Raw genomic sequence first — 25,316 nt, 5'->3', positions numbered from 1 at the left:
GTGTGTCTGTGCTCCGCACCTTCACCGAGCCGCACTGACCAGCGTGGGGAAGTAGGGTCATGTAGACTACACGACTCGCACAACAGCCAACACACAACCGGTGTGCTGTACAAGTAACGAATTGGTCACGTTCTGTTTACGTGACAAACCTTACTAATTGGCTGTGTCGGGTGGTGGCGGGTTTAACGACACATTTATATATTTACGCGATCTAACCCCAAAAAACCTGCATTATGGATGTACACATGGGTCACGGGTTTAACGTGATCCGTTGTAATTTATATGACGGCATTGACCGCCCCTCTGGTCGTCGAACCTGATAGGCTGACGGTGGTGACATCACCTCTACTCCTCTCTTTCAGACCGAAACAGGAGGACTTCACTATTCGGGCTAATCGCCTGACGAAGCTGGTCATAATCACCAGCGAAACGTCGGACTCGAATTGTAAATGTCGTGGGTTTACTCTCCAACACGCAACTGGTGTGCTGAATTGATAACTAATTGGCACCTTTTGTTTACGGTGGTGGCAAGGGTTTAATAACCCTAAAAAAACTTTATTATGGATACAGCCACATAGCCTGCACGACTCACACGACAAGCACGGGGAAAGGCCTCATCCAGCAGTGGATTAACACAAATTTGCTGCACGCGTACGTGTACACATAGGTCAAAGAATGTGTGAGGTCACAGTGAACCCAACCGCTGACCTGAGTGCTCCTTGTGCACCCGCAGCAAGGCCCTCTACTCCACCGCGGTGGCTTTCCTGCTGGCGGTCATCACGTTCCCGCCTGGGTTTGGCCAGTTCATGGCCGCGCGGGTAAGAATGTCCGCGGTGCGCTCCCCGTGCCTTCTCGCGTTGTTCCGTGCGCCGTTCAAGTTCAAGTTCATTTATTAGGTATAGCCCTGTGAGCCATTCGGCTCTTGAATCGGGTGCAACCGCAACAAACAAAAAAACTAAAACATGAACAAAAAACATCTTAAAGTGAATATGTGACTAAGTGCAAACAGAAAATCCAAGAAATAACAGCAAAATATTGCAGAAAAAACACCGTACACCAACGCTGTGTGCAAAAATCCCAGTGGGATGCAAGTCAAACAACAACAACAACAACCACAAGACAACTTAGATTAAGGCCATCAGTCTAACTCTGTACTACAACAAACAAACACGGCTAAACCAATACACTTTTCGAAATCACCAAAATAAAGCTATGAAAGCAATGAAAAAGCAATCATAAGAACTGTGCCATTGGGGGCGCGAGACGCATGCGCCACCCGCTGGAAGCCCTCTTCGGGAAACGGAACTGAATTTGCCACGCGTTGCAATCTGAGAATACGGCATCGATATACGAACTGAACAACAAGAAAAAAACTCGACACAGTCCGTCAATCACACCGTGGCCTTAAAAGGTTAAATGTATAATTGGCGAGGATTTGGGAAACGGCCCTTCTTCATAGCGCATAAATCAGTAGCCCTTCTTCGTACCGATTAGCGCGGTTGTATACATACCGTGCAAAAGAAGTTCAACAGGCATACTCTCACCGACTCACTCACTCACCCATTCGCAGTTGGCCTCATACGGTGCGAAAAAAGTTTAACATACATACATACACTCACCCACACACTGACCCACTCACTCACACACTCACCATTGGCTACGTACGGTGCGAAAGAAGTTCAACATACATACATACACTCACCCACTCACTGACCCACTCACTCACACACTCACGGTTCGCTACGTACGTTGCGAAAGAAGGTCAACGTACATACTACATACATCACGTGCTTCGAAGGAGGGCAATTGCCATTTATACATAGTTCCTTTTGAGGCCACAGCGATAATGACGAATGCGCTGAGATTTGTGTTGTGCTTGTGCACCTCTGCCAACGCAGCCTCACCAAATAACATATAATGACTTGGCCATTGTGGATCGGTGAAGGGGTTAAAAGGCAACCCAGGGCCGGTTCAAATATCGCTTGCCACCGTGATGTTAGCCGTCGCTGGCCAGAAAGTGAACTCAAATGGCTGTGGTTAGTAGTGCAGTGCTCCACCCCGAGCCTTTTGTTACAGACGGTTATGTATTTCTGTACATTATGTCATTTCATAACTTGTACAATATTCCTGTAACGATCTGTCTCGCTCGCTTATGAGAACACATCGCATGCCCCCCGATGGAGAATGTAAAACTAATAGCCCAGCCGCCAGCTCGGATCAAAGAACGGAAGTTGAAATAAACATTTCGTCTCGCGTCGTTATTTCATCTCCTACATTCTGAATGGCCGTTCTAAAAAAAGTCACCGATGTGATATATTGTGCTTGCCCTATTGTGTAAGGTTAAATAATTATCACTTGTTAGCAGAATTAAAAAGAGGCGGCGGTGGTCTGTGCAATGGCGAAGATTTGGGAAACGGCCCTCACACGCATAATTGTCACGAGTTCATCGAGTTGAATTGCCTTTTGACAATGAAAACACTGGGCAAATCGAGTGCAGCTGCAAACCCGTTCCTTTATTTTATGGAGATCCTGAGCACACGCTTGACTTTGCCATACGGAAAAATCTGCCTTCGCTTCCAGACCGGCTGCGGCCTGCGTTACTGTGGTCATATTTTTTGCACGGGCAAAAGCTCTCGTTCTTGTTCTCCGCGCCTTTCGATCTCCAAAAAACACCGTTTCATTTTTGTGCCACCCTACATGTCACGCGATTGACATCTAATCATTTATTTGGCCGTCACGTTTTGAATTTGTCGACAACCGGCGCGTTGAATCTGATTCACGTTGAAGGCGATGCTGACGTTGATTAACGGTAATTGGCACGTGGCTCCAAGATGCAGTAATGCACCATTACTTATTAATATCACTGGTCAACAAAAAATAATTCTAGGCCTGTACTTTTGCAGCTGTTTAGACTAATTTCAGGGTGCTGATTCCAAATCTGATCTCAGATTTGCTCTATCACATCTAATTTTTATGCTATCGGCATACCCCATTTTAATTGATTTTACCCGAAATTAACTCTGTCACTTATGATTGCAAGTTGTTGCGAGTCAGTGACTGCATTAGTCTTAAAATATTGTGCTGTATTTTTAGAATAGTATGTTTAAAATATCATTTTATGTAGATATCCACATTTATTTAATATTTTTCTTCTGCAGCTTTTATTGAAAATGCAATATTTGATATCTCAAAAACCTGATGTGATAGACAAAAGATTTGGAATCAGCACTCCAAACTTACCTTAAAACCGTTGGAATACCTTATGCCAGAAAAAGTGTGTTGACCAGTGTAATTAATCAAAAGTATTCAATTTACATCCGTTCGTTCACGTAACTGCTGGATGAAGGCCTCCCCATGCCATGTCAGTCATGGGGGGTTTTTGACCATACTTCACCATGCTGGTCAGTGCAGGTTGGTAAAGAAGGGCCCCAGGAGGACTGCTTCACAGATCACTCCCCCACTGATGATGTTTGCCAGGGCCAGGACTCGAACTCAGATTACCGGGTTCATAGCATGGCTCCCGAACCATTACACCACTGCTCTCCCCTATTAATAATCGTTGAGAAAAAATGTTTTACAATGCAGTGCTAGTATGTCATAATGTCTGGTTGGTATACATTAAACATCCATAAACAAAATTACATAAAACCAAAAAATGTAATTGTAAAAATGACTGAATGCTGATGCAGTGCAGATGGCACCCGTTGTGTCAGCCGTGACTTGTATATCCATGCGAAATGTTCCTATAGGGCCAATCACCCGGAATGCATTCAATCTATTCAGATCTCGGAAGCTAAGCATGGCTTTTTCACCGGGTCCTCCGGTTTTTCCCTCTACATTTAGAAACGTGTGTTTAGAGTGTTTGGCTGCTATAAATCTCCACGTGATAAGCCACTTTGCTGAGCTATCATTTGTGGCCAGGTCGCTTCTGAAAAAGAACTGTATAGCTCAATGGACCTTACGTGGTTAAAAAAAAAGTCAAGCTTTAAGTCAAGATTTAAAATATGAATACTTTTTTGTAGTTGTAAGTGTCGAAGGCTCGCTGGCAGGAGGTCACGGGACAGACCCAGGTGCCATAGGTGGACTTACTGAGATGACCGACAGACACACCACCTGTGTTCCCCACTGTGATTGTGGGAAACACACACAATCAAATATCTTTCATTGAATCAGTGCTCTCTTCAATCAAGGCGTGTGTATATTTCGCATGCTATTTTTAAGTGTTTTATTACAGCCTCACAGTTCTGGGTGGGAGGCTATTGGCACAAAGTAAAGAAACTAAACTATCCCTCCAAAAGTTTACTGTCGACCACTTCACGATAGTCTATGATGGATTTACGAGCCACTTAAACCCACATTTAGCGACCATAGCCCTTCATGAACGTTACATCTTGCAGAGAGGAATGCACAAATGAGCCGACCGAAGTGCATGCACCCTGCGTGTGTTGGGGAAGTGCATCTCCAGTCGTGTGTGCACTATAACCATGACGGCTATGAAACTGAGGATCCGAGTTCAATTCATGGTCAGGCAAAAGATCAGTGGCAATCGGCGGCGTGTAAGGGTGCATAACCAGGGCCTAGCTTCAGCCGGCTCTGTCCGGATCATCCACTCGCAGTGGCGAGATGTCAACTACCTCGCCTGGTATACAGGAGGTCGTGGGTGCAATCCCGACCCTGCTTCCTGTATATTTGGAGTTTGCATGTTCTCCCCGTGGTCGTGTGGATTTTTCTCCGGGTCCTCTGGTTTTCCCCCCACATTTAGAAACGTGACTTTAGAGTGTTTGGCGGCATTACGTTTCCACGTGATGGTAAGCCACTTCGTTGAGCGATCATTTGTGGCCAGCTCGCTTCTGGAGAGAAAAAAAGTTGAATTCATAATTTAGTTTTAGTTTTACAGGCTGTAAGCTCCCCTCCCCTGCCATACGTGACATCCTTTACACAATTGTTGTTGTTTGTCGCTGTTGTTGTTGTTGTGTGTCACCCATCTCCGTCCACAAAGCTCACCATGAAGGAGCTGCTGACCTCCATGTTCGACCGGGACACGTGGTTCGTCCTGTCGGCGAACAGAAGCGCCGACTTGGCGGCGCCGGTCAACCAGAGCAGCCTGTGGCTGGAGTGGGCGAACCCCGACTACGGCGGCGTGTTCGCCACGCTCTGCGTCTTCATCGTCATGAAGGTGCCAAGTGCCGTCCTGCCAGAGGTCGCAAACGGGTTTTGATTCCTTACCCGTACCCGGCCGCACCAGGGTCGCAAACGGGTACGGGTAGGGTACGGGTACCCGTACCCGTACCCTACCAGATACCCGGCTACCCGTACCCGGCCGGGTATGGGTAGGGTATGGGTACGCGTACCCGATTGCGACCTCTGGGATGAAGCCATGTTGCAGGCGCGGGTGGGTTGATTCTAGGAACTTGAATTGTGAGAAGAGACAAGACGTTGGGAAATGAGTGACAAACGGTGACTCACCAGTGACTCACGGCCTACCCGTACCCGGCCGCACCAGGGTCGCAAATGGGTACCCGTACTCTTACCCAGCCGGGTATGGGTAGCCGGGTATCGGGTAGGGTACGGGTAGTACGGGTATCGGGTACTCGGTTGCGACCTCTGCGTCCTGCTTGCCCACCCCGTGGGTCACCGCGCCGGAGAAGGCGGCTGACCCTGCACAGCCATGCAGGGGAAGGGGGGGGGGGCAGAACGCGGCACATGCCGATAAAACTATAAACTATTTTTCATACTAAATTTCGATTTAAAGCTTTCGTGACTGCAGGGATTCATCTTCTTGGTTCTTTCGGTAAAGTCACGTAGAAGGAAAATAATAAAATAATAAAAATAAAACATAATTAAATAATTCTCACGACGTTTCGGCTACAACGCAAGCAGCCGTCATCAGGTGTGAAATCCACAGCAGTCGAAACGTCGTGAGAATTTGTATTGTTTTATATTTATATTATTTTATCATTTTCCTTCTACGTGACTTCACTGAAAGAACCAAGAAGATATTTTTATACTCTTTGGTTCTTTCGGTAAAGTCATGTAGATATAAAATAAAATTAATCACAACGTTGTCTCGGGCGCAACACAAGCGTCCGTCATCAGGTGGGAAAGCATGGTCTGCCGAAACGTCGTGATTTGTTTTATTTATACCTATTTTTATTTGCCAGGTAAGGCCCACTTAGCTGTGTGGCTCTTTTTCAGAAGCGACCTGGCCATCACTAAATGGTTGACAAAGCGCTGTGATTCTTTACATTGTATCATTGTTATTATAATATATGTCTTGTGTAATTGGTTCATGTAACTCGTTCAGCCGCTAGAGTTACTGGAAAAAAATATAATATATTATTTAAATAACGGCTCCCAAGTGGTGGCGATTAATCACGAGTTTGAGCTGTGGCAAATCTGCTGAGTCGGGAGTCAGTAACAGTGCACTGGGTTCTGCTGCTGCAATGTCACGTCCGCTGTTGTGCCGTGTGTTCTTAGTTCTGGATGCTCATTCTCGCGACAACAATGCCCCTTCCCGCTGGTTACTTCATGCCCGTGTTTGTTTACGGTGAGTTGGTTCATCATTAACATCATCATCATCATCAAGACAACCATCATCATCATCACAAGTAATTACAAAAGGGTTCATACTCTGAGGGTTTTTCGGTAAAGTCCACGTAGGGGGGAAATAAATAAATAAAGATTACTATTTTTTTAATTCTAGAAATCAAATAATCAATCACGACGTTTCTATTATTATTTTCTATTATTTCTCATTATTTTTTAGTATTATTTATTTTTTACCTACGTGACTTTACCGAAAAAACCTAAGAGTATGAATCCTTGCAGTCACGAAAGCTTTAAATCTAGAATTACAAAACGCTTCTCAACTGTCGGTTTACTCTTTTCCCGTTTGGTAGTTTCCCATCTCTATAAAAGCCAGTCAGAGGGAGCCACGGCAGAGCAATTCTCAAACTTCCACTACAAAGTTCGATTCCTGCTCACGGCTAACATCAGTGGCGAGTGATAAATGAACCAGTCCCAGGCGCCCTGACCCACTTTACAAAACCCGCACTGACAAACAACACCCGTGACCGGAATGGTGTACAGAGGCCTTCGTCCGGCAGACGGTTGAAAATAATTTGATGTTACGTTATTTTTTCGCTGTGTACCTCCAACGCATTCTGCTCCAACGTTGCCTGTTCCCCCCCGTATGTGGCGGCATGTATACCAATCATCAGGCACGTGCGGTGCGTAACAACTTCCCGTGTAATTTTTTTGTGCGTGCGTTTAGTTTGTCATCCTTCCCTTGCGCCTTCCGATTAGCACGGTTGGCTTCGTACGGTACGAAAGAAGTTCAATGTGCGTACGAGCACAAACACCGGAGTATATGGGTAAACGTGGAAAGGTGGTGGATTTGTGGTGGATCGCGAGGACTGCAGTGTGCGACACCCTGCTCCGCTCCATCATCAGAGCCCATCGCTCGTATAAGTGTTTTAGTTTTCATGCGACACCTCATCATTCATGCAAACTTCACCGCACAACCACTGAAGAACCAGAGGCGGACAGGAATGCCAGCCAGGCAGCGAACCGGCGCTACCAACAATTGCCCAAGCTCTGCGACCCTCTTTATTGGCAGATTGTTTGCAGCCAATTAATGAGTGATGAGACACTCTGCAAAGGCACCAGTGCCACAGTTTCGAGACGCCGCAAGGCTTTCACCGGTCACCTCGTGCGGGCGGTCGTATTGGACGGAGCGATAAGCACGTGTGCTTGGCAGGCGCCGCGCTGGGCCGGCTGGTCGGCGAGGTCCTCGCTTACATCTTCCCAAACGGAATCAAGTCGGAAGGAACCGTCGTGTACATCACGCCGGGAGGTTACGCCTTGGCAGGTGCGGCTTCGCAGCGCGTCACGGTCGCACTGGCCGCACACACAGAGGCACCCGCGCGCACGCGGTGAGAAAGACGTTCCTCCGTTTGTGCACAAAGATAACGAAATACCGCCCTCCCTCCTTCACCTCCTCCTCCCTGACCGTGCCGTGCAATCGGTGTGCCACGGTGGCGAGATGTTACCTACGATGCCTGGGAGTCAGGAGGTTGTGGGTTCGATCCCGAACCTGACGCCTGCTGTATATTTGGAGTTTGCCCGTTCTCCCCGTGGCCGCGTGGATTTTTCTCCGGGTCCTCCGGTTTTCCCCTCCACGTTAAGAAACAGGCGTTGAGAGTATTTGCCTGCTACGCATTTCCGCGCGATAAGCCACTTCGTTGAGCGATCATTTGTGGTGGCCAGGCCGCTTCTGAAAAAGAGCTACATAGCTCAGTGGGCCATACCTGGTATAAGTATAACCCGTAAAAACAAAGTTTTTCACTATAAATCCTTTATATGCGTGGCGGCTAGAGTCCTCTCGTCCTCTGGCTTTAAATGGCTGCCACCTATGGGTCAGATGATTGCATTGCACCATTAAGCAATTGGTAATTAAATATAATATTTTTGTCCTAAAAAGTATAAAATTTTGGAAAATATTTTCACGAACATTAATTGTCACGCACAACGAGTCTGTGTGGAAAATGTCAGCTCGATTGGATCACGGGAAGTGGGTTAAAAAACGACCGAAATATTTTCACGGTCCTAAGCAAGCAAGCAAGTGAACTTAATATAAAGATTTAAAAATAAAATAAATAGTTTCGCTTTATCGGTGTGTGCCGCGTACCGCCCGTGCAAATCCTCCCCTGCCGTCCCCCGCATGGCTGCGTAGGAGCGGCCGCCTTCTCCGGCGCGGTCACCCACACGGTGTCCACGGCCATGCTGGTGTTCGAGGTGACGGGCCAGATCGCTCACATCCTGCCCGTGCTCGTGGCCGTGCTCGTCGCCAACGCCATCGCCCAGAAGTTCCAGCCGTCCTTCTACGACGGCACCATCATGATCAAGAAGCTGCCCTACCTCCCCAAGCTGCGGGGCGCGGGCCGCACCGGGTAAGGATCACCAGGCGCTTTGCCCTTTTCCAGTGGCGGATTATCCCCGTAGCAAAAGTAGCTACGTATGCAGTAGCTACGGGCCCCGCACTTTCAAGGGCCCCGCGCTAAATGCTTTCCAGCTATCCATTCCGATTCAGTGATTTTGCTCTATTACTATAGTACTATACCACCTTCAACTTTTACGAACGACTGGGTGTTTAAGGTGAGCGATTTGTCGTATTATCTGGCTGTATAGCAAATGAAAAAATCCAATATACTATGCAAGTAAAAAAATGTGTGTTTTAATATGTTTGTGTTTTGTTATATTTAGGGCCGCTTGATAACATATGCTACAGGCCCCGCATTAGCCTAATCCGGCACTGAACCCGAGTTCAATTCCCGCTCACTGCCAACACCAGTGACCATTATCTGGACCTCCCCTAGGTCGACTTAGCCTCATACCAGTACTTGGTACAGTGTGTAAACATCGCAACACTAGCCTTTTGCCCGTCCAAGGACGGGTGTATTGCAGTAAATCTGAAACTTGCAAGCGAAAAGCAGACCGCGACGTGATATATTCATTGCATCAATTCGTGTGCAATTTGTAAGGGTGCGGTGACACAGACTTATTTCATTTAAAGGTTATAATCCCTTGTTCATCATGACGTCCTTTTTACTTTGATGTCTCAACAGCGTTACGGAGATCGCGTGACGTCAGGGTTCTGACTTTGTAGTGAGGGTTGTAAGTTGACGCCGAGGAGGGAGGAGGCGCCTCGCCCCCCCCCCCATGTGGAGTGACGTGAGCCGCTCATGATTATTAATGGTGGGGGGGGGGTCCATTTGGAGGACGTCACCTTATAATGATTATTAATGAGGGGGGGCTGGTCGACGTGGAGTGACGTCACGCGCGTTACACACTGACATTCTTGGGTAAATACAACAGTTAATGGAGGACAAAGGCGGCTGGGCGTGGTGTTTGCCACACCCCCCCCCCCCCTCGTGTGCCGTGCCGGCCTTCATAGGTGCTCGCTAACAGTACTCGCCCCTAAAGTCTGTTCAGGCTACACGGGGGATCTTTGTCTTTATTTGTGCTCGTCCGTGTCCGCTGCCGCAGGGCGTATGGCATTCTAGTGGAGCAGTTCATGAACACCAAGATCAGCTACCTGACGCGGGATTCTTCGGAGCGACACGTCAAGAAGATCCTGAAGTCGGTGCCCCTCACAGCCTACCCCGTGGTGGACGCCGACAGTGAGTGGCAACGCTCGGCACCTGACGATATTCTCAAAACACGGAATGGGTCATGTGGACCCACGGACCGTGTCTTGTCTGTGCGTCTGAAAATTGGCATTTAAGTTTCTCGTCGATCATAACCGCATTTTTGTTTTGGGAACAGTCTTGAGATGGGGGCTGATTTTACAGACCCTAACTGCCTTCCTTCTTGATTCGTCATTATGCTGAACTTTTTTCGCACCGTACGTAGCCAACCGTGAGTGCGCGAGTGAGTAGGTTTAGTGAGCGGGTGAGTGTTTGTATGTATGTTGAACTTCTTTCACACGGTACATAGCCAACCGTGCTAATCAGAGATGTGCAACAGTGTGGTCGTGGCGAGAAAAAAACGCCCCCAAACTTGCCACCGTATTTATACTCCAAGGTTTCACACGTGAAACGGGTTTGCATCTTTATTCCATTATTTTTTATTAATTTAATTTCATTTTTTACCTACGTGACTTTACCGAAAGAACTAAGAGTATGAATCCTTGCAGTCACGAAAGCTTCAAATCTAGAATATTTATTCCAAACAACGGGAAGTCGCTTGCGTTTTCTCTCTCGTCTCAGATTCCATGATACTGGTGGGCGCGGTGAGAAGACCAGAACTTGTTCAATGGATGAGAAACCGGGCCACAGATGGGGTGAGTCTCACTGGGGGGGATGTATCAGACTGCACGGCAACACACCCCAAGTCTGTGCCTGCAGGACAAATCAGCCCAGAATTGCCCCCAATCTCGCAGATCTCGGAAGCTGAGCACACTTGAGCCTGCTGGACATTGCTCTGATGAGTGGCCAGCATGCACAGGTGGCTTGCGGGCCTACCTGGTGTTCAGCAGAGGGCAGTGCAGCCATTTTGTTATTCCACTGCTGGATGAGGGCATCGCCCATGTCGAACAGCTCATTGGGGGTTATTTAAACGTACTTGACCGCGCTGGTTAGCACCGGTTGGTGGGAGCATGGTACAGTACAACAATTGATTGTGTTGCCCTCTGCTGGCCTCTGCTGCCGACAACATATAGCCGAAGCAGTCTAGACCAGGGGTCCCGTGGCCTGTTAGGAACCGGGCCGCACAGCAGCAGGAGGTGAGAGCGGTGAGTCCGTGCGTGGAACCCGCCCCCATTGTTTTATTATTTACCACTTCCATCCGTGCCGTTTTCCCGCACTGCGCACTTGTCTCAGTCACAGTGTTGGTAAGCCCACGGGCTCTAACCCCTGGCCAAGATGAGTAAAAAACAAACGTCGCTGGAGAGCTTCTTTGAAAAGGGGGAAAGACCCAATGATGACCCCCCCCCCCACCCCCCCGGTCCGTGAAAAAATTGTCTTCCACGAAACCGGTCCCTGGTGCCAAAAAGGTTGGGGACCGCTGGTCTCGAACACCTATTTTATGCACGATGGTCACCCAACCAGGCACTGTCCAGGCTCAAAGCTGCTCAGCTTCTGAGATCTGACGAGATCGGATGCATTCGGGCCGATTTGGCCAGCATAGAGTACCGTACTTTGTGAAAGTAAAGCAGTGGATTGTGTGGGTGGCCGGCAGCCTCAGGAGGGTAATATCGTGTCAGAGCGCTCAGCCAGCATCGCCAAAATAATTGGCTTCTTGTTCGGCCGAGCATGATTAAACCAGGTCCTCAAACATAGCGGGTGGAAGCCTCAGCCCGACAAACCAAGTACTGTGCCGAAATAAACTCTGTAATATTAAATTCGGTGTTCGGGTATTTCTGCATTTTTCCAGCTGTGGTGATCACTAAATGTGTCGGTTTGATTGACATGCAGCAAACACCTCGATAGCAGGGCAAGTAGAAAAGGTTCGGCACCCGTCGTGTGGATAAGAGGTGATTGAAAGCTTCTCGAAAGTAGTTCCGTGGTTACGTTTTTCGTAGCAAACATAAACGTTGATACTCTTTGGTTCTTTCGGTAAAGTCACGTGGGTAGAAAAATAATAGGTCACGACGTTTCGACCGCAACGCAAGCAATCGTCATCAGGTGGGACAACCACAGCAAGAAAAAACTGCTGAAGTAGGCTGATTGAATGTTCTGACTTCTTGGCTTTTACTTCCCACCACGTGGATTTTCTTGAAGATCCACGACGCGGATTACCAGTGACACGATTTCTAAAGTTGGTTGTGAGAGTTGCTCTTCAACTTGACCGCTCGAGTGGAATCAACAACGATTGGGGCGCCTTTTGGCATCATCTGGTCGAACACCATATGAGACTAGGCTCTAAAGAAAGCTGTCTCTGGTGTGGACCAATCAGTTTCAAAGACAATGCATAAATTATCAGAGTATTGTTTTGTGTTTGCATTTGACTGCAAGTATTGTGGTTAATGTAAGCATGATTCCTTGCAAAAGGTGTCAGTTTTGTTGCCAGAAAAAAGGGGGAAAACCCTATTAGTAGATTGAGGCGTTGTTAGACGCGCGTGCAACCGCGCGGCCATGTAAGTTGTTTGGCTATGTCGGGCGGTGCGGGGTCTTTCGCCAGAAAATTGACCGGGCCAATATATGGCGCAGCCCAAACAAAATCTACCATGAATCGTAATTCCGTGATATTATCTCTAACGTGTGGTGACGATGCACTGCTTTGTACGTGATTTACGAATGGAAACGTTTCTCTCTAATGCCACACGACATCCATAGCACAATTGGAATTCCATCGGGGAAGAGCAGACAATGTGTATTTTATCAACATGAAGTGGTGCCATCATTGGCACCCCATGCATCTCTCCTTCCCTCCAGGAGTTGGAACCCCCAAAGACACTCGACGGATGCGACATTGAGCCGATCACATTTCAGCTTTCTCCAAAGACGTCCCTCTATCAGGTACTCTCAGTAAACATTTCACTTTAACACGTAGGCTTCCGCGACCAATATTATTCATTATAAAGGTTTTGGGGTTGGATCGCATAAGTATAAATGTGTCGTAACCCTCCACCACCCGACACAGCCAGTAAGGTTTGTCACGTAAACTACAATTAGATTTTGATTTAACGCTTTCGTGACTGCAGGGATTCATATTCTTGGTTCTTTCGGTAAAGTGACGTAGAAGGGAAATAATAAATTAATATAAATATAAAACAATAAAAATTCTCACGACGTTTCGACTGCAACACAAGCAATCATTTTCAGGTGTGAAATCCACAGCAGTCGAAACGTCATGAGAATTTTTATATTTTATATTTATACTTCATTATTTCCCTTCTACGTGACTTTACCGAAAGAACCAAGAATATAAAAACTACAATTAGTTACTGCTTCAGCCCACCGGTGTGTTGGAGAGTAGATCCACAACATTAACAATTACTCGTATTCGCGCGTTGTTTACGCGACAAACCTTACTTGCTGTGTCGGGTGGTGGAGGGTTAGGACACGTTCATCCTTACACGATCTAACCCAAAAAATCTTTATTATGAAAAACATTTCACTACTTGCAAATGATACACTACACACACACAATGATTTATATCAACTGCAACTCCTCAAGACCCAACCCCAACCATTGCCCAGAGACATTCGGAAACAATGAGCACTTTTAATCATTCACAGCTGTTGGAACAATCGCATCCAGCAGGTACACATATACAAGATTGCTGCCGAGCTAAACCAGGACGGTACACTGACAGTGGTGTGACCAGCACCACGTGTCACCCAATTTGACCACACTGATAACACGATGTAACACGATTTTTGTTCCTAGGTGGTGAGTGTTATTTTCTAATTGCTTAGGCCTCAAAAGTAAAGATGATGGCTATTATTCCCCACAGACTTTGCTTTTGCGACCAGGACTTTACGTGAAGGAATGACACAAATGCACACCGCGTTTTCTCTTTGAAAAGCAAAGTTTGTGGGAAATAATAGCCACTTTCTGTACTTTTGAGGCGTAAGCAATTGGAAAATGACACTTAATACCCAGGAACAAAAAATAAATGTGTTACACACATTAAGATACGATGTGTATTTACCACAATGCACTTCTTGAGGACATCATTGTGTGCTTATTACTATTTTTTGTGTCTTGCTTGAAACGTATGGTCTTGCAGCCTGCACGATCATTCTATTAGGATCGGGTTTTTTTTTTGCATCTCTCTCGTCATTTACAGATGTGATTGACGTGGATTTATACAGCGCCTAAATGTGACTGCATCTCAAGACGCTGCACATAAACAGTGGGAGTGTTTATTTTACAGAGAGAAAGAGGCAGTTGATCATAGGCAGAGGAAACATAGAATGGTTTGAGCCTGAACTTGAACAGAATCAAGGAGTCGATAGCACCGATGGCTGGGTGAGCTCAGGACTATCATTTACTCAGTTAAAATTTTGGCCGTATATTTCCGAACTACAACGTGGTTGGAAAGTCAAACTAAGCGAGCGGCATCACGGAGCGAACGTCTCGCACCCAAAGCGCGCTTTCAGATGCGCTTCCGCGGCCGTCTGGAACGCTCTTCCTTCCGATATTAGGAAGCCACTGGAGCAATGCACTTTGAAATCATTCTCATGGACAAACTCGCTTCTTGAAGGCTGCTTGTTGTGTTTAGTTTGTTTTCCTTCCACCCCGCACCTCCGATGAGCATGATTGGCTACGTACGGTGCGAAAGAAGTTCAAAATATCTTCTTGGTTCTTTCGGTAAAGTCACGTAGAATGGAAATAATAAAATAATAAAAATAAAACATGAAATAATTCTGATAAGACAGAGTCTGAATGACTCTGTCTTATCGACAGACCTGTTCTTCACCTGAGGACGGCTGCCTGCGTTGTGGCCGAAACGTCGTGAGAATTATTTATTATGTTTTATTTTTATTATTTTATTATTTCCATTCTACGTGACTTTACCGAAAGAACCAAGAGGATGAATCCCTGCAGTCACGAAAGCTTTAAATCGAAATTTAAGTTCAAAATACTTTACGTGCATTGACCCTGTGACATTCCGGGTCGATTGCCGTGGGACTAGCCGAGTCGGCGCACCGAGCACCGAGCACCGAGCACCGAGCACCGAGCACCGAGCACCGAGCACCGAGCACCGAGCACCGAGCACCGAGCACCGAGCACCGAGCACCGAGCACCGAGCACCGAGCACCGAGCACCGAGCCAGCGGTGGCAACGTGGCACCAGCACACGGACGCCAGAGATTGAGCCTCCCCCCCCCCCCTCCTCCTCCCCCCCCTGCTGTGATCTCCTCGCAGGCTCACAAGCTGTTTGAGCTGCTCGGACTGCAGTTCATCTACGTCACGTCGGCCGGGCGGCTCGTCGGGGCTGTCACACTTGCAGAGGTGGGCGCCACGCTCACCCGGCGTAGAGTCACGCTCACCCCACCTAGCACTAGCCTCACCCCGCCTAGCACTACCCTCACCCAAACTGGCACTACCCTCACCCAAACTGGCACTACCCTCACCCCGCCTAGCACTACCCTCACCCCGCCTAGCACTACCCTCACCCAAACTGGCACTACCCTCACCCCGCCTAGCACTACCCTCACCCAAACTGGCACTACCCTCACGCCACCTGGCACTACCCTCACCCCACCTGGCACTACCCTCACCCCGCCTAGCACTACCCTCACCCAAACTGGCACTACCCTCACCCCGCCTAGCACTACCCTCACCCCGCCTAGCACTACCCTCACCCCGCCTAGCACTACCCTCACCCCGCCTAGCACTACCCTCACCCCGCCTAGCACTACCCTCACCCCACCTAGCACTACCCTCACCCCGCCTAGCACTACCCTCACCCAAACTGGCCCTACCCTCACCCCGCCTAGCACTACCCTCACCCCACCTAGCACTACCTTCACCCCGCCTAGCACTACCCTCACCCAAACTGGCACTACCCTCACCCCGCCTAGCACTACCCTCACCCCGCCTAGCACTACCCTCACCCCGCCTAGCACTACCCTCACCCAAACTGGCACTACCCTCACCCCGCCTAGCACTACCCTCACCCAAACTGGCACTACCTTCACCCAAACTGGCACTACCCTCACGCCACCTGGCACTACCCTCACCCCACCTGGCACTACCCTCACCCCGCCTAGCACTACCCTCACCCAAACTGGCACTACCCTCACCCAAACTGGCACTACCCTCACGCCACCTAGCACTACCCTCACCCCACCTAGCACTACCCCCACCCAGCCTGGCACTACCCTCACCCCACCTGGCACTACCCTCACCCAACCTGGCACTACCCTCACCCAACTGGCACCACCCTCACCCCACCTAGCACTACCCCCATCCAGCCTAGCACTACCGCCACCCAACCTGACACTACCCTCACCCCACCTAGCACTACCCCCACCCAACCTGACACTACCCTCACCCCACCTAGCACTACCCCCACCCAGCCTAGCACTACCCCCACCCAACCTGACACTACCCTCACCCCACCTAGCACTACCCTCACCCCGCCTAGCCCCACCCCCACCCCACCTAGCACTACACCCACTCAACCTGGCACCACCCTCACCCAACCTAGCCCCACCCTCACCCAAACTAGCACCACGCTCACCCGGCGTAGAGCCACGCTCACCTCAACCTAGCACTACCCTCACCCCACCTAGCACTACCCTCACCCAACCTGGCACTACCCTCACCCCGCCTAGCCCCACCCTCACCCAACCTGGCACTACCCTCACCCCGCCTAGCCCCACCCTCACGCAACCTGGCACTACCCTCACCCCGCCTAGCCCCACCCTCACCCAACCTGGCACTACCCTCACCCCGCCTAGCCCCACCCTCACCCAACCTGGCACTACCCTCACCCAGCCTAGCACCACCCCCCACCCCGCCTAGCCCCACCCTCACCCAACCTACCACCACGCTCACCCAACCTACCACCATGCTCACCTTTGTGGGTGACCGATCGCTTATTAAAATTCTCTTGCGGTCTCTCGGTGCCATGGGACGAAGTGTCCATTCGGACCTCTCATACAGCAGTGCAACCCTTCAAGTTGTAGAACGTCCGTTGGAAGCAGATATCGCAGAACTACCACTGAGATTTCTTCCGGTGACTTCTGTTCCTCACAGTAGAGGGCAGCACTTCTCCTACCCGCCCTGCCACAAAGCGTCATATTCATGGCGTGCCAACTGTTGAAATATTTTTTTCATTTTTAATTTAGTATAGAAACTATTTTTTTCTGCAATTTTCTTTTTTATTACACTTCTTTGTATTGTTATGCAGTCATTGGTGACCAGGGAGAGATCATCCCACTCAATATACTACAGCACCCAGATTCAATTACAGGCATTTTCCTGGATTTGATCCCAGGCTTCTCAGTGCTCCGACCTCTGGGCCAGCCAGCCACCCCTTCTTCTTGAAAGTTTTTTTTGGTCAGAATTTGAAAGGAAAATGTTACGTTTCTGTTCAGCTGAGCATTGCAATGGCACGGGCTTGCTGCTGCTGCTGCCCAGTGCCAGATCGACTGCTAAATAATTTGTCTGTCTGGCAACGCTGTAAAATGTCTGGAGAGAGAGGGCAGTGAGAGAGGAGAGGCTGATGTAAGGGAGATTAAGTGAGAATGCTGCCACGGTGTAATGGTCAGTACGCTGGACTTGCAATCCAGATGGCACCGGTTAGATTCTATCTCACGGCGCGGCAGTAGAAACGATGGTGCAAGTTTCTTAAATCTCCCCCCCGACTTTGTCAAATCTGCCCCGCAGCGGCTTTTGGCTAGCCATCGAACGTAGACGGCCACTGCATCACGCACTTTCATGTGCGCTTCCGCGGCTGTCTGGAACGTTCTTCCTTCTCGATATTAGGAAGCCACTGGAGTTGTGGACGTTTACACCTAGATTGTGAAACTCATTTCTGAAGAACTGATTTTTGTGTTTAGTTTGTTGTTCTTCCCTGGACCTCCGATGAGCACGGTTGGCTACATGCGGTGCGAAAGAAGTTCAACGTACTGTACATACAGTGATCTAGTCCATAGTCCCTACACAAATTGCTGCTGAACCATTTGCTGCATGGACAATGGCAATAGATCACCCATTGCCACGGGTGCCCTTCTAAATATTTGCCTGGAACAGTAATCAAACAGCGCGCACACGCACGTGTCAGATGAAGGCAAAGCTAGAAATCATACCCTGACACCAACAAACAGCATTTCGCGTGCCAGACATTAGGTTTGTCTTTCTACATTTACACTCAAGGCATAACAGGTAAAATTGTAAAGGAGCAACCCAGTAATTGCTAGCTCACGCCACTGCTGGCGGAAGGGCCTTCACTAGAGGGAGCTCTCGTGGGAATTTTGGCCTACTCTTCCACGCTGACCAGACGTCTTTCAAGACGTCTGCTCAGCGTGGACCAGACGTCTTTCGCCGATCAAGTAACGGTGGTCTACCCATGTGCGTACCCTGCTGGTGGACAGAGAGGAGGCGGAGAGGGGATTTAATGAAACGTTGGTCAATGCTGCCGCAACAGGAGATTGAACTCGGAGGATGGTTCAGTTAGACACACGAGGGGGAGAGGCTGCGGGCCTCCAAAGAACGACGGATAGGACATGATTTGGACTTCTTGTGTGTTAACCATCGCCACTCCGCTCTGTGTGCACAAAGACAAAGCTCCCCCGTATAGCCGTATCATGCTGGTGGGGCAAGTGCCGTTAGCGAGCAGCTATGAAGGCCGACACGGCACACGATGGGGTGGGTGGCCAGGACCACGCTCGGCCGCCTTTATCTTCCAAGTGGCGATGCTTTTACACAATGCACCAGGTACTCATTTGAGGCTAAGTCGACCTAGGGGAGGCCCAGGATCGATTCAGATAATCGTCATTGGTTCTTGAGCGGGAATTAAACTCGGGGTTCGTAGCACGGCACGCGAACTGCTACACTGCCACTCTGTGCGTAGACACACACACTCGCATTCATCCAGCTCAAGTACTGTACTACTACAGACCGACCGCACTGCATAATGTCCAGATAAGTCACAAAGAGTTCAAAAGAGAATCTGACTCAGCAATTCTCTTGAACAGAAATAATCCATGTCAGCGATGTGCGGGAGGTTTCGCATCAGCCGATGTCCTTAACAAGATAACAGGAACCTTCAGTCGTTATTTCACTCAGTGGCATCAAACACCCCACTCTGTCATCTGCGTCACTAACTTACTGGTGAACCCACGTGGACCCATCGGTAATAACTTAAAGGGGACTTTCTGGCGGAAAAAAAAATGTGCACTCAATTTTAGATGCATTTTAGCGCTCTGGGTTTTCGCAAAAGGGATCACAACAACAACAACAAAAACCTCCGAGCCGTTCTGAATCTACACACATGAATGCAGGCCTCTTCATGCCGTGCGAGTCAAACTTTTTTTTTCTAATCATACTTCACCACGCTGCTCCGGTGTGTGTTGGTAAAGGCAGGACGGAGGGCAGAGGATGGTTTCTGATATCACTCGCCACCGATGTTAACCATTGACAGAAATCGAGCTCGGGTCGTGGCTGGGTCTAACAACGCACTGTGCCAACCACTTTGTAACCCTATTTCATTTTAGGATTACGCACCCTTGTGATACAGAACTGTGGAAAATTATATTAAATTTCTGCATTGCATACTGCTGCATTGCTAACTGTGAATGTGTATCGTTAGTGTATGGCCTTTTTAATACTGCTTAGTATTGATTGAACATTTTTTTTTGTATTTTATTGCATGTATGTATATATGTTGAACTTATTTTGCACCGTACGTAGCCAATAGTGCTAATCGCGGGTGAGTGGGTGGGGGGAAAGACAACAAACTAAACACAAAATCACTTCCAAAGAAGTTCGTTTTCAATGTAAATGTAAAAGTGCATCGCTCCAGAGGTTTCCTAATATCGTAAGGAAGAGCGTCCAGACGTCCTCGGAAGCGCATTTGAACGCACGCGATGCAGTGACCATATAAAGTCCACGTGTACAGTCACATTATTGACACAGATTGAACGATTTACATTCGTAGAGGGCATTTCAATGCCACAGCACCTCGTAGCCGCCTACATTAATCACGTCTCATCTCAACCCATTCCCATTTCAATTGGTCCGGAGCACGCGATGCAGTGGCCGTCTTTGCTCGATGGTCAGCCGAAAGCCGCTGAAAGTTCTCCCTTGACAAGACAGACTTCATTGCCAGTGGCCTCCCGCCTGATTTTTTCAGCTAGCCGATCGATTCTATCGTGCCGGAGAGAACACAGCGCACGAACACTACTCAAATGTCCGCCGAGGCAACGGGTCACGAGCCGTAACGGGGAGCGCGTCTGCTGAGTCTCATTTTCTTCCCCCGTCTTTCTTTCCCCGTTTTGCAGCTGCGACGAGGCATGGAGGACCTCATAAGTGGCAAGATCGTCCCGGCTCTGATGTCGGCTGTCTGACGGGCCGTGACTTTCCCAGTTCCAGCTCGACGCATCGTTGCCAGAGCTTCGCTTGGTATAGTTTAAACATAAAGACCCCAAGTGAACTGTTTATGGAACGCGTTTCCGGACGAGACCACTTAATCACCACACAGGACGAAAATGACTTTGGTGTAGCTGTACAACCACCCTGCGGGCCAGGCAACATGGTATTATCTTCATTCTTGGCCAGGATCGATCCACTGCTGGATGGAGGCCTCCCCAAGCCATCACCGTCTTTCGCGTCCCTTGAGATTCTATCTAGCTGCTGCACAAACACACACACTCACTCATTTGACTGCTCCATCACCGCGCCGACGTTAAACCCCATTGGCTGCCACTCTGTTGTCAATCTTGTCATCCTATCTGCGATGTGTCCTGCCAAAGTCCACTTAATTGTCTCAACAGTCAATACAATGTCTCCGCCTTGCGTGCATTCTTCCATCCGCCTGTTCCCCTTCCTAACTCTCATCGTAAGTCCGAGCAAGCACATGCCTCTCCACGATCCTTCGCCCACTTTTCAGCTTTCATCCCATTTTTCTTCGTCCGCCTCCATGTGTCTGACTTGTGCATCACAGCAGGTGACACGCACACAGCTGATTACGTAGCATTCTCCTTTGGGCACATTGTGAGTTCCTTTGCATTGTTAAGTTCGTGTTTTTACGAAAGCGCTTCTAACCTCGCTCGCATCCTTGTCATCATTGTCTCTGCATTGTCTTAACACCGTCGTTGTGACGTTGTCTTAAAGTGCAGGTGGGGCATTGATCAGGCGATACGGGAGATCTGACCACTACATGGGGGTCATCGATTGTTAAAAGTGGATTCCCATTCCCTGTAGGCTCTCTGCGAATGCCTTGTCAGAGATATCTTGTGTTTGTACATACACATTATGCGGAGCGTTGCTTATTTAACGTAACAATTTGCTTTGCCGTGATTTCATATTTTGCCACGATTCTGTTCAAGAATCCCATTATACCAGATGGCCCACTTGTCAGGAGACATCGGGTTCTTTCATTTATTTTGACACTGGCATTATTTTTTTTATTGTTTATTCTTTAAGCTAATATTATTTCTATTATAATTATTAGTATTTATTTTTCATCTTCCTGTGGGGCCACCTCAAACCCGTCATTAAAAAATCTGGACCGAGAACTGTGAAGGAATTGAGAAAACAGAAGATAATTTATGAATGTAAAAAAAAAAGTCTCGCGTGAATTTCCAAAGAAAATGCATGCATTCATATTCATGGAATTCAGTTTGAACATTTGTTGAAACACATGAAATAACCGTCAGTCATTTGTTAAAATAAATATAACCCTGCGTCCTGACATTTGGAGCACCCTGCTGAAAGTGTTTTGGTTACATTGGTGGTGAACGTAGCACCTCCAGTGACTGTGCGAGCCAATGTGAACCCGTTCCGTACGACGTAGAACCATTGACTCTCACCCGCTTAGTTCGGTGCATTAGCTTGAATATTGGAATGGATTTTCAACAATTGATTGATGTATCCCGACATGCCTTGTGTATATAAACCACTTGTCTCTTTTTTTTACACGTGTCACTTCTGAACACAGTGTTCAAGCCACCGCAGTCAGCGAGCCGAATCGATTTGATAGAAACTTGAGCTACCAATATGTAGATTAATATATTTTTTAAAGGAGGATTTTTTTTTTTTTACATATTCACTTTTGCAAGAGAGGTCGCGGAAACTAAAATTGCTCAATAATTAGTTTTGTTTATATTATAAGAAATATGTATATATGTTGAATTTCTTTCACACAGTACTAGCCAACCATGCTAATAGGAGGTGCGGGGGAAGGACAACAAATTAAACACAAAAAGCAGTTCTAAAGATTTAAAGCTTTCGTGACTGCAGGGATTCATCTTCTTAAGTTCTTTCGGTAAAGTCACGTAGAAGGGAAATAATGAAATAATAAAAATAAAACATAATAAAATAAAAATTCTCACAACGTTTCGGTCACGACACAAGCAGCCGTCCTCAGGCGAAGAAACAGAGCCGTCGGAAAGATAGCGTCCCATTGTGTTGTGGCCGAAACGTCGTGAGAATTTTATTATGGTTTATTATTTTATTATTTCCCTTCTACGTGACTTTACCGAAAGAACCAAGAAGACAGTTCTAAAGAATTGAGTTTTCAGTCAAGATTCAGTGGCTCCCTGATATCGGAAGAAAGAACGTTCCAGAGGTCCGCAGAAGCGCATCTGATGCCCGCGAGATGCAGTGGCCACCGTCTTTGTTGGATGGTTCGCCAAAAAGTGCTGCGGGATGACTGGAGTTTGTGTGATAGTTGCGATGGAATCACCTCGGCAGTCGTGTTGGTTACTGGCTACTTGCTGTTTGTGGCTTTTGGGCCCGTTTTAAAGTTTCAAGTTTAATTTGGTTTAACCGGTTGAGGACGCAAGAGACCCCGGATGAGTCTGATTTTGCAAGAGTCGCGGTTATTTGGCGCTCGTACTGAATCTTTTTTTTATTCCTGATGTAGAATATTACACACGGATGCAATGTTTAGTTTTATTAACATGTGTGCATGCCCCTGTTCACAAAATAGCTGTGTATGCAAATGTTATGAAATATACAAAATATATAAACGCGGTTTGTACAAAATAAATGTTTTATAATCGTGATATGATCAAGATAATTGAACAGACGTTTGGGTGATTAATGACACAAGGATTTGGCTTCAATTACAACATCGACATTGGTCATGTTCTTTTCGCAAGTTTCAAATTAGCAATGTCATTAGATTGTCTTGACAAATCTAGCTAGCATGTCTGCTTACTGCTACAAAACCAAAAATGTCACATCTTAAGTCTTCTAAGGCTGGTGACTTGAATTTTTTTTTTTACCAAATCCATGCCCCATTTTGGTGCTTGCATCGTATTGCCGTTTTACCCCCGCAATTCTATGACCTAAATAGTTTCCGATCCTGGCATGCGTTAGATGACACGCATTGCAGCCCAGTTATTCTGAAGCTGCCATTCACAAAATAATCTACAGCAACAAACCATTCCGCCCACTACCGCCCCCATCCGCTGTTTAACCTCCTTGGTTTGGCGGGTGGCTAGGGCTGACAGGGCCTGCACCCCCCCCCCCCACCTCAAACTTAATCACCGGGCATTAATTCTAGATTTGAAGCTTTCGTGACTGCAAGGATTCATATTCTTAGGTTTTTCGGTAAAGTCACGTAGGTAAAAAAATAAAAGTGAAAGCACAACCGCTTAAGTGCGTCGTGATTTAATTTAGTTTTCATTTATTTTATAAAAAAATTTACCTAGGTGACTTTACCAAAAAAAATAAAGCGTATGAATCCTTGCAGTCACGAAAGCTTCAAATCTAGTATTCAATCTTCCCACCTTATTTGGTCTCCACTCAACAAACAGATAAACAAACAAACAAAAAAATATCCCGATCTTCGTAGCAAATTTTTCGACCCAACCCTACATCATCAATGCGCGTGTCCGTTTACACGCGCATTGATGAACTCCCACGTGGCTTTTTTTTTGCTGCTCGCTGATTCTCACCCTTGGATTGTGTAAATGTGCACAATCTGTAGCGTGACCTTGTTGTAAAGGCGGCTGCGGTGGTGGGGGTGGTAACATAAAAAACGCAGAAAGGGCAAAAAAGTCGATGCTAAATAAACGTTATGGAAATGTTTAATGCTAAGCAGAAGTCACGAGCAACTAAGCGGCTCGGGGCTTGTCTGTCGTGTGCTCTGGTCTGGCTCTCACGCAGACCCCCATCCCCCCTCGCCTACTCCCCACCCTCCGTGTGTGCAAGGAAAAAGCTTCGGCCGCTCATTTGCGAACTCTCCGTCTTCTGTACAGCCAACGGATTGCGCACGGCGGTGTCCTACGATGACGCGAGGCTTGCGGATCACGTGCAGAACGCCCCAACGCATTCGGTGCAGGCGTTGAAGAGTAAACTGCCACCGGCGTTTAACGTCGTACGCAAGATATTTAAAAGCCTTCAGGATGCGGGTGTTGGAATGGGTCGGTCCCCCATCGCTAGCAACTGGGCTGCTCTGTTACGCGCAAACCAATGAAGCGTTCATAATACAGGTCTTTTGTTGTTGTGGGTTTTGGGTTAGATCGCGTAAGTGTAAGTGCGGCGTTAAACCCGCCACAACCCGACACAGCCAAATAGTAAGATTTGTCACGTAAGGGGTCATCCATCTGTCAAAACTTGACCCCTCCCCCCTTCCCTGTACGCACGCGGACTTTTTACCCCCCCCCCAACACCTGCGTACGTACGCCTGACGCACCCACCCCCCAATCCTATAAAACGGCCGATATTTAATCCACGCAGACACTATCAATAATGAATAATATTCACGTGCTTAAGCAAGCAGTCCACCGCCGGACTATCCAACTCGTTTGAAGGCCAATGTAGACACATTATTATCGAGGCTTCACCCCCCCCCCCCCCCCGTTTCCTATGCGTTTTTCAGTAGACCCCCCATACGCAAGCGTTCGCATTTGGGTTAATCCCCCTCCCTCCATGCGGACGTACTAAATGGATGGCCCCCAAACAGAACGTGCCAATAAAGTGTGTTAATGTTTCGCGTGAAGCACAATCAAGAGGGCTACAACTACCGTCAGACGTATGAATGGTGTAGAGTAAAGGAATTAAACTAAGCTAAACAGTTTGTGTTTCTTACCAGGTGAGGCCCACTGAGTTATAATTTGGACAGAAAGCTAAAACATCCGACGATGAAAATATGAGTTGCGGTATTTTGCTCATTGATGTGAG

The 25,316-nt window shown here is 47.8% G+C and overlaps 1 protein-coding gene across 1 annotated transcript in view; it reads left to right on the top strand.

Moving 5' to 3' along the window:
* Positions 1-23,641, top strand: part of LOC133351124 (chloride channel protein ClC-Kb-like) — a 49,080-nt gene extending 25,439 nt beyond the window's left edge. The window contains exons 10-19 of the mRNA XM_061566092.1: positions 734-818; positions 5,000-5,176; positions 6,478-6,547; positions 7,760-7,870; positions 8,735-8,951; positions 10,048-10,181; positions 10,770-10,843; positions 12,936-13,019; positions 15,378-15,464; positions 20,465-23,641. Of these exons, the coding sequence (XP_061422076.1) occupies positions 734-818; positions 5,000-5,176; positions 6,478-6,547; positions 7,760-7,870; positions 8,735-8,951; positions 10,048-10,181; positions 10,770-10,843; positions 12,936-13,019; positions 15,378-15,464; positions 20,465-20,530 (1,105 nt within the window). The 3' untranslated portion in view covers positions 20,531-23,641. The remainder of the gene's footprint in view (positions 1-733; positions 819-4,999; positions 5,177-6,477; positions 6,548-7,759; positions 7,871-8,734; positions 8,952-10,047; positions 10,182-10,769; positions 10,844-12,935; positions 13,020-15,377; positions 15,465-20,464) is intronic.
* The last annotated feature ends 1,675 nt before the right edge of the window (positions 23,642-25,316 follow it).

The sequence above is a fragment of the Lethenteron reissneri genome, chromosome 36 (assembly GCF_015708825.2).
Source record: "Lethenteron reissneri isolate LAM-NWPU_2019-01 chromosome 36, ASM1570882v1, whole genome shotgun sequence".
Classification (NCBI taxonomy): domain Eukaryota; kingdom Metazoa; phylum Chordata; class Hyperoartia; order Petromyzontiformes; family Petromyzontidae; genus Lethenteron; species Lethenteron reissneri.
Note: the sequence above shows the minus strand (reverse complement) of the source record. Positions and strands in the feature narration are given on the sequence as shown.